Source organism: Pseudorasbora parva, chromosome 24 (genome assembly GCF_024679245.1).
Source record: "Pseudorasbora parva isolate DD20220531a chromosome 24, ASM2467924v1, whole genome shotgun sequence".
Taxonomy (NCBI): Eukaryota; Metazoa; Chordata; class Actinopteri; order Cypriniformes; family Gobionidae; genus Pseudorasbora; species Pseudorasbora parva.
This window is the reverse complement of record NC_090195.1, coordinates 13,224,238-13,234,279: the sequence shown is the minus strand read 5'-3', so window position 1 is coordinate 13,234,279 and position 10,042 is coordinate 13,224,238. Positions and strand designations below refer to the sequence as shown.

The 10,042-nt window shown below is 39.4% G+C and overlaps 1 protein-coding gene across 1 annotated transcript; it reads right to left on the bottom strand.

Moving 5' to 3' along the window:
• Window positions 1-3,400: 3,400 nt before the first annotated feature.
• Window positions 3,401-9,750, bottom strand: arxa (aristaless related homeobox a). The gene is made up of 5 exons (XM_067434881.1): window positions 9,481-9,750; window positions 8,265-8,814; window positions 6,566-6,611; window positions 4,770-5,095; window positions 3,401-4,599 (listed from the first exon to the last, which is right to left on the bottom strand). The coding sequence occupies exons 1-5, from the start codon at window positions 9,662-9,664 to the stop codon at window positions 4,344-4,346; spliced, it is 1,362 nt and encodes a 453-aa protein (XP_067290982.1). The 5' UTR covers window positions 9,665-9,750; the 3' UTR covers window positions 3,401-4,343.
• Window positions 9,751-10,042: the final 292 nt, after the last annotated feature.

Below are 10,042 nucleotides of genomic sequence, written 5' to 3'. Positions count from 1 at the left end.
CTTGCACATTTCCCTTTTTTCCCCCGCTCTTTGATTATTTTATTTCACTATGCTGCAGGGAGTGATGACATTTACACATTTGAAGAGGGCCAGTTAACTTCTCCAAATGGAAGGCTTCATTTTCAAGACCTGGAGAATGGCAAGCCAAGAGTGTGTGAAAGCGAGGAGATTAGTCCACTTAAATCGAGTCGGTTTTAAGAATGTGGTGCTTCACTCGCTCATTCCATGTGTTTATAATGACAGTTAGACGATGTCTTTAACCATTTCATCAGATGTCAATTTCCATAAATGCCATGCTTGAAAAAATCGCCTTAAACGGCTGCGACTAATGGCACCGACCTTGGAGAGTGCAGCAACACTTAAGAGCTACTTTCTGTCCCCAGTGTGACAGACAGCATTGTAGGTCTTTGCTGCCAATGTATTTAACATATATAGGCCTATATATACATTTAGCTTAATGTGTGTGCCTAGCTTGGATGATACTTAACAGATGCAGGTAGTTCCTGAACATTATGTCGCACTTTTACAAGATTAAGTCATTGCATGATCTGGGGCTTTCAACAGGACATTCCTTTAACGTGAACGTGCTTTTGTCGTGCCCGCGGAGGCTGTTTTCAAACTGGGCCACTCAATGCAGACGAGGCTTTGCATTAATTTACCCCACTAAGCTAATAAGAATGATTCGTTTTTGTTATGCTAAGCTTTATTGCCTGTCTTTTTGACCAGAATGGTGGTGTTGAGCAAAGCGGTGGACAAGGTTCTCTTTGATGAGGGAATTAGTGCCCTATTCTTTCTCTATTATTCATGGCATCGCGGAATATGTAAGTACCCGTGGGTGTCAAAAGGAAAGCCGGCCCTATTGCAAAGTGCTCCTCTTGTTGCTCTGAATAGCAGGCTATGAGATGATAAACCGCTTAATACACTGGACTAATTGGATGAGGGTAAAAGAGACGAAGGAATTAAGGCACACCAAAAGGGGACAGGGTTCCAGTGGCCCGCCATTCAGCCCTTTTCACCGTGATTTTTTACTCTACTGCTCCAATAGGAAACGAGAGGCTCATCAAAGCGCCTTTAGTGTTTCACCTACCCCCGGTGTCTTGAGCTGTGTCGGGATGGATAGCGTGATTATTTGCTGGTTGTTGAAGCACAGCCCAGTGAGCCAAAATCAAGGGAATGCATGTGAAATTTTACCATGCATTTATAAACTGTCAATGCACACTTCATTTGGAAATGTTTATTTGTTCTATATATTTTTGGGTCTTTCCACAAATGATTGTGTACCTTGTTAACAAGTAAATGATGGCTTAGAAAAATTACAATTTTTAGCTCTTTTCCCTCCATAATGTATAGCTAATATTGATTTTTTTTTCTTTCTTTTTTTGTGGTGAAATTATTTATCCTCTTTATTTTCTTTTTTAGTGGACATTTTATTAAAGAGATTATGACCATTTTAAGGGTTATTAAAATGATGTACAATTCTATAAAATAAGTTATGATGAACTTTGAAAAGACAAGTTTGTCAGTACAACAGTCTTAAATATGGCACCCTGCAAACAGGACTTTGTACAGGAAACAGATTATTAAAAACTGGATATTTGTAGAAAAATCTAGATTATTATTTTTTCTAATAAAAACATTGTCATAGCATTGAGCAATACAAGACTAAATGAGAAATACATTTATCAACTTTTCTTTGTTACTTTGTTGACGGCACAGGTGTCTGTGTGTATGTATGTATATATATATATATATATATATATATATATATATATATATATATATACACATCATTTGTTTCCAATATAATGTTAAAACTAGCTTTTGAATACTGCTTTTTTTATAAAAGAAATCGCACCTATTGCCTGGAATAACTTGGGTGCCTTTATTTTTTTAATAGTGGTTCCCAAATAGGTGCTTTGGCACTCTAGAGTGCACTTTGTGGTCAGAACGTTAGCAATAAATCTACACACACTACAAATAGAGAGGCAAATTTAGTCTCCACCAAGTCTGTTTCTTCATTCATGCATTGTAAGAAAAGAGTTAAAGAGAAAGTCGCCCTGAGCACTTCAGGTCAGTGCCTCTACAATTGTGGCAAGCATTCCCCAGATATTACGAGCAAATTGGTTTGCGATTCATTAATAATGTTCACAATAAGATTAAGGCATTCTAGAAAATCTCATAAAAATCCCAACAGAAGTGGGCTGCACGCTCCAGTGGTCCCTTCTGCAAATAGAGGGGGGAGAGGTCTGTGCGCCTCGCTTGGAGGTTTGGCACTGGAGAGAAAATTGGTTTCCTTTGCTTAATGCTCCTTTGAACATATTCTCGCATGCCAACATGTTTAATATGGACTTGCTGCAAGAGGGGGGTCCTTGACGCGCGATGTTTAGAAGAATTTGTTGGGCGTTATAGGAGCACTGATCCCCTCACGCCTCCCAACGCGTCTTCAGCTCGTTTCCATCTTCACTGATCCTGCTTGTTTGTGGCGTCATAATGAAACGGATTAGCGCGGGTAAAACAAGGAAAAGAGAAATCTTTTCAGAGGCGCGCGCGATAAAGGAGAAAATTAATCCTTGAGGTAATTTCACGCGATTTGGTTCGACACCATAGACGGGTCAAATGGGCGAAAATGACTTCGTTTGAATGGAGCGCATTGATTGCCGTAATGGCATCGTTTCGCGCGTGAGATCCAACGGAGAGGGATTTGGGGGAATTAAATAAGGAATTCGAAAGAAAGACTTTTTGATAAACTGCTTGTTACTTCATTAATGAGAAAGGGACTTAACCGAGTTGGGCATTTACAGATGTTGCTTCCAATTTAGCGCCTCTACAAGTTGTAAGGCCTACAACGGATGAGATGACGGAATAATTACAAGGCGCTTTTTGTCAAGCGTTGGATGGCCTAGCCCAATAGACCCGTCATGAATATAATCATCTGACTAAATAAAAATAAATACGTTATTTCGTTTATGCTTGACATAACTTATCGTCAATCATTAGCAAACTGAAACAAACAAGGCTCTTTCCGCTACATAAATGTTTACTTTAGCCTACTGTATGATTGCTGTTAGCCACAGCGTTGCATTGAATTGATTCATGTTTATAAGTGACACTTAAATTGTTTTCTCTTATTAGCGACTCCACTGAATAATTGCCTATTTAGGCTACTTCTATAAATTCTACTTCTAGAAGAAATTCAACGAAACATAAAGCTGGGTTTAGCCTACTCTTATAAGGCCATAAAACCAGATACGATTTTGTTGAATTATTGCGTCAATAGATGCATTTAAAAATATTAACATGCCATTGACACTTTTTTTATGATCGACACCTCTCATTTTACCAATAAACAATGCGTATTATAATTCAATTCGCATTATCAGTTGTAAATAATACAGAAGGGTTTGTGTTTCACCAGTTTCTTTTATTCCGACTTGACTGGTCCCTGCGCGCGACAGGGAAAACTCACTGAATAGCAAAACTTCCCGGTCTGGATTCAAGCTCTCTACCGGTCAGACATAAATAATCATCTAAAAATCTAAAATCTGAATCAAACGAACATAGGGTGAATCTACTGAAACCATTCCTACAGCACTACACTGAGAGCATAATTCTCAAAACATCTTTTGAAATAAACTATTTTTTTCTTGTCATTTTGCCCCCCTCCCATTCATTCATTTTAAAACAGAGCTATATATACAGGATACCCTTAACAGATCAGTAAACAGGCTAAAATTTTGATTTTCACATTGTTCATCCTTAAAACAAACCAAGCATTTCTTTTTCATTAGTTTTTTTTTCTTCTAAATATATTTAACATAAGAGATGAAAACAGAAAGTAAAGAGGCTTCGTTCTCAGAAATTGGATTTGCTTTGTCAATACTGAGGCCAAACTTGATATGGTTCAGGATGGGGTAGCAGGTTGTGGCAGTTCCCTTTGGCATCGACCCATCTCTGCTTCGGCACTGAGAGAAGACTAGGAAGAAATGAGAGTTCTCTGTGTATTGCAGTGTAGTCCTTCTCTGTGTGGGTGTAAATGTGTCTTTTGCCATCATTTGCTCCCGACCCAAAAGACTGGATTGATTTAATGACTTTACCAAGCACAGCCTCCCTAACGTTCCCTCTGAGGTGCCTACATTACACTCAGAATCTTTATGTTCAGGGTTTTTTTTGTTTGTTTGGTGGACTGTGTAAAATTTAGTGATGATGTCCAGTGGGAGGCTCTGTGGTTTGGCGATGACTCCAGTGTCAGATGGGTCTCCGGTGTGCTAGTGCTATATGGATTTGGTCGTGCTATTTGTTGAGATGGTTTCTCTAATATTTTGTTTTGTTTTTAAGGAGAAGGATCAGCATACTTCCTTCCCTGCAGTGCCAGATGGCATGATGTTCAGTTGGGTCAACTGGGCCGAATGTTCTTTTGCTTTGAGACGCAGTGCTGCGATGCTGGATGCCCTGCGGTCGGCTGCCGTGGAGGATGAGGAAGAAGGCGGGTCTGGCAGGGTTGCCTGCGACTGCACTGGACTCTCCACTGGCGGTGCAGTCTGGCGCAAGAGAGCGGCGGCCGTGGAAGCGCTGGTCAGAGGACCCATACTTGAGAAGAGTCTAGAGGAGAGAGACCGAGTTCCTGTGAATGTTTTTCTCACTAAGAAAGATTCTTTGTGGAACCTAAAAACGTTCTTCTATGACAAGCCCCCTTTTGAAGGAGTGTTTATGTGATAAGATGTATATGATACGTACAACTTTGACTTATTGTGATTGCGAATGGTCTTTACCTGCCAAAAGTGGGTCCAATAAAGGCTGGATGCCTGAACATTGCTGTGCCCAGGAAGGTTCCTAGGCCGAGGGGTGTGGCAGGAGGGAGGGCGGAGCTGTTTGGGGGTGGAGCCAGGCCTGGGAATGCAGCAGCAGCTGCTGCTGCGGCAGTCCACGCTGACTCCAGAGCAGGGTGAGGGTGAGGTGGGAAGGGTCCTCCTTCCAGGTAGTGACTCAAGGGGTGAGCGGCTGCCAGCGACCCGGGAAAGGGCAGGCCCGCGGGGTGAGCCTGGACACCTGCTTTTTCACGTTTCCTCCACTTTGCCCTTCGGTTTTGAAACCAAACCTGAGATTTGGGACAAAAGCCTTATTAAAGTCCAAACTTTGCGAATTTTCTGCTGAATGCAGCTAATTTTACTATGCCATTAAGTTTTAATCCAGTAACATGCTTAAATATTTGGCCTTGAGAAGTTGAAAATGGTCCCGTCATTTTTCTGATCCAGAGTAATTAATATTCCACCTGACAGCCTGCATGGTCGTTTAAGCATGAGCATGTCGCTCTTGTACGTGTGCAATATTTGGTTCGCTTTAATGAGGTGACAAATAGGCTGGAAGTCAAGGGTAATTACATGGTCCTAAACTTACGGTCTGTTACCCTAACTTTGCTAATTAAAATCTGGTTCGGGGAGAGCAAAAAACAGGGTGGAGCGTGGTAATTAAGAGCCGTGTTAACAAAAGCTGTCGGAACAGCATCCAATAACAATTAATGCACTTTAAATTAAATTCCTCCAAATGTAAGTTGCTTCCAAAAGGCTATTTAACTTTCCCACGATCCCCCTCCTATCCCGCTAAACCCCACCAGGTTGTGCCACAAGAACATGACCTGCAGACAGGGACTTCATAATGAAGGAAAGTGTCAACAGACGAACCACCAGGGACCTTGGCCCCTCACACATGCTGGAAACCGTTTTGCATTACGTGGCCCCTGGGGCATTTATTAGCTTTATCACCTCCTGATCGAGCCTGTTAAGTGATTTGTTCTCCCACATCTCCAAATTGACATCTGTTGTTTTACACGGCCAATAACCCTGGTAGCTTCCTCATGTTTGCACTGTCTCTTTGGTTATGAGAGTTGGGCTTGAACATGCGAGCCACGCTTTGAATAGAGAAAGGAGGGGTGGCAAACACCCTTAATAGTCTCTCACTCGTTCCAAGTGCAAAGCATCGGATCAATGCCGGTCTATTGCAATCACAAAATGGGAAATCAAATAGCATTATCCCCCCTACCCCTCCCTCTCCCCCGCGCCGGCGATGAGAATTCAAACACCATTTTCTCCCTGGAATAGCAGTGTTTGCTCTCTCGCTAAGTGCGCTTTTATGAATCAGGGGCGTCTGTGTAATTGCCGCTAAAATGTTCGCTCTATTGTGTATAATAACTTTCGATAACAGGAAAGACCTTGCCATGACGTACAGGGTCATTTAACCAAGTTTACGATTGTCATTTTAAAATGAAATTAAATATAGACCATTAAGTATATTGTCTTAACATCTATAGGTTAAAATAAGCAAATTGCAAGAATTCGCAGGCTCACATCATTTAGTTAATCTTTACCTTCAAAATGTCGACAAGTTGTCATATTATAGGTAATTTCGCCCAGTTTACTGCAATTTAAATCCTTTTAACATCTGAACGAAGTCAGGGTTCTCTACTGTTTTATACAGTACACGTTAATATCATTGTGCACTTAAATTCGATCAATTTTTCGTTTTATTTAAGTGCTAAAAAAAAAAAGAAAGAAAGAAAGTAAGCACTCACTTGCACGCGCGCTTCTGTCAGATCCAGCCTCATCGCGAGCTCCTCTCTGGAACAGAAAATGTAGATTATCAAAATGTGTGCGTTTTTTTCCCTCTCCCCCTCACAAACACCGTAAGAAAACAGATTTTGCCTAAATTGTTAGAAACCTATGAAAGCAATTTGGGGCTGATGAGAATCGAACGGATAACTTGTACGTTTTTCATAATGGGTCGTTTCGCTTTAGTGCACTGACTGTAACAACATAATGATGGAAATAATGGCATCTAGACTATTATATGACAATTGCGCATTTACTGAAAATATACCAGGCTAAATTTATGACAATTATCTACCACGTCAATATAAACATCGATATTTCATGATCAACAACGAACATTTTGGTTAAAGAAAAACGGTCCTCGGGAAAATTTGTCATTAGGCAGACTGATGTTTTTTATTTTTTATTTAATACTTATGTTGTGTGGCATATTGATTATTTTTCTTTCATACAACGTGGCTGTACGAATAAATGTGGGGCAGTATTTTTAAAATCAAATTCAAAAACAAAATCCTTAATAATGTTCAGGTTTCGACAACTACAATTGTAGGCTACAGGAATATTTCATAATAAAAAATATTGTAACAAATTACATTTTACAGCCTATGGATAACACCAGAACATTAGTTAATAGGCCTGTTAATGCATCACATTCGTATTAAAAATTAGGCATACTTTTATTGTAGGCTACTGTTTTATTTAAAACCATAACATTTTAAATGTTAATAATGAGAAACGTTTAACGAATATTTCAGTTTGACTTGTCGGTATTTTGAATGGCCCAATTTTCTAGTGTTGTTCCACAATTACATGAATGAACCCAAAAAAATAAGCAATGTAAATCAAAATGCATGGGCCCAAAACCCATTCACCCCACAACAGTCACACTTAAATAAACTTCTTAATTAAAACGATTTATTTAGGCTATACATTTGAATGTGAAGTAGGCTGCTGCTGGCCTATCATTTTGTAAGGCCTATGTTAACTAACTGACCCATAGAGAATAATGTCAGTAATAAAAATAAATAACTACAGCACAGGACATAAACGAGCATACACACATTTCAGTGATTATTGCTCCCTATTGTTCAAAATAGCACGGCGATTGTGTCCCTGATTTAACTTTACGATTAACCGGTGTAGGCTATACATTATTTTATAAAAGTGAAATATATTTTCATTTCATTTTCAGAATATAAGGAATGAATTTAGCATTTAAACAGAATGAATAGACATATATATATATATATATATATATATATATATATATATATATATATATATATATATATATATAGTGTTTTTGCATATAGGGCCTTTTTAAACATCTTTTTAAATATATAATTTATATAAATATTTACCCTAAATTTTAAAAACAATTGCCCTTGGATTAGATTTGGATTGGATATTTCTTTCGATGTAATAGCTAATATATTTAAATCTGTTTCAACTATACATACATTTGTTTTTATTTAGATATTTTTATAGGCCTATTTAAAAATAAAAAAGATATGTTCAGACATTTTCTGACGCATGCATCGTATTCATTAGCTTACTACATGACTATTATTTTGCTGTCATCATTGTCAAAAATCTGTTAACCATAGACTGTCTAAACAACATTATGCTGAACAATGTGTAAACGCTATTGTGTGGTAATACCTGGTGAACACATCGGGGTAGTGTGTTTTTTGGAAGGCCCTCTCCAGTTCCTCCAGCTGATAGCTGGTGAAGGTAGTCCTGTATCTTCTCTGCTTCCGTTTAAGCATCCCTTCTTCCGAGTCGCTGCCGGCCGATAGACACACACTGTCCTCTCCATCTTTTACATCCCCATCGTTGTGCAGGCTCTCTTCGTCCTTCGGAGACAGACTGGCGTCTCCGCAAGCCTCCTCTTTGACAACATCCTCTTCAAACTTCAGAGTGCTGAGCTCCACCAGCTCCTGGGCCGTGTGCTCGGGACTCTGGCCTTCATCGTTCGGGCTGAAGGGCGCGTTCTCCCTGTATGACTTGCTACGGCTGATGCTAACTTGTGGCGCTTGGCTGATTTTGAGACTCTCGCAGGCTTGGTCCAGCAATCTCTCCCTCTCACCCTTCTCTAGGTGCTCGTGAAACCCCCTCCCGGAGTCCAGGTATTTCCCACCAGGGCCGTATAGCCGGCGCAGTTTGGGCGGCAGGTGCATGTCCGAGTCAAACGAGTTCTCTTTAGTGATGACTAGAAAAAAAAAAACAATATTATATATTTTTAAATGCACCAATAGAGCATAAATGAAGATAACATTATGCTATCGCACGTCTCTGTTAAGCTTTTAGTGGTATTATAAATATTATGAATTTTAATTTTATAAATATAACGATTTTTGTACAGCTAAGGTTATACGATATTTTTTTTTTCCTTTTCTTTTTTTAAATAATTTCTTCAGTAGCCTATAGTAGCCTAATTGTGTAACTATCAGATGGTAATTTGATACATACCATGAATGATTGCATGGTCAAAAACATGGTTATATGTTTTCCTTCTTCTTACTTAGCATGATCAAAAGTATTGGTCCATTAAGAAGACCAAATAATTAATTCAATGGTTTTCTAAGGAATTTGAAAAGATTCTCCAGTTGTATAAACCCCCTTTATTTTAACAAGTGAAGCATTTCAAGGTGGTTCATTTGAATTAGAAAGGTTCTTAAAACTTTCAGGACTCTATTTTTACACCCAGAGGCGCACCAAGGTGTTGCTTCTTACCAGGACACAATTTTTGTACACATTTATACAAAAATAAAGTTAAATTCACACGAAATCAAAACAGCTCCTGACTGTATATGCACGGTTGTGACAAAACGTAAAACAGCACAAAAGAAGTAGAAATGACGTTAAAGGCGCTTACCTTCGGTTGATTGGTCGTGATCCGGTCTGACGGGTGCTGGCAAACTTTGCGTTCCCAGTTGTCTGACTTTACACGGGCTTCTTCTGCCCAGTATACTATCTATGCAGTAGGAGGAAAGCACGGTGGGCGACTTGCTTTTACATTCGCTTCGGTCGCGGCTATCGTCGTCGTACTGACTACTCATATTTGTATCGTCCGAGGTTGTGCTCGAGTGGGTGACTGTTGCTCTCTCTCGCGCACTATCTGAAACGTCTCTATTGCCTATCCCACCCCGGCCGCTAATGCTATATGCACTGATCCGCAGTAGCTCCGCTCTCCATTCTGTTGCATTGACGTGTATCGCAAATCTGATTGGCTCCCAAGGGAACAAGGGGGATCTTTATATATTTTTCTATTAAAGTTAAACAGAATAAACTCAGCGAATGTTGTGATGGATGAAGTTACTGAATAAGCACCTCCACATTTAAACTGAAATTAGATTAATATTGTAAGTTGTAGATAAATAAAACTTCAGAATTTATCTAAAACACGCGTTTTTTTAATCATAACTCAATTGTTATTA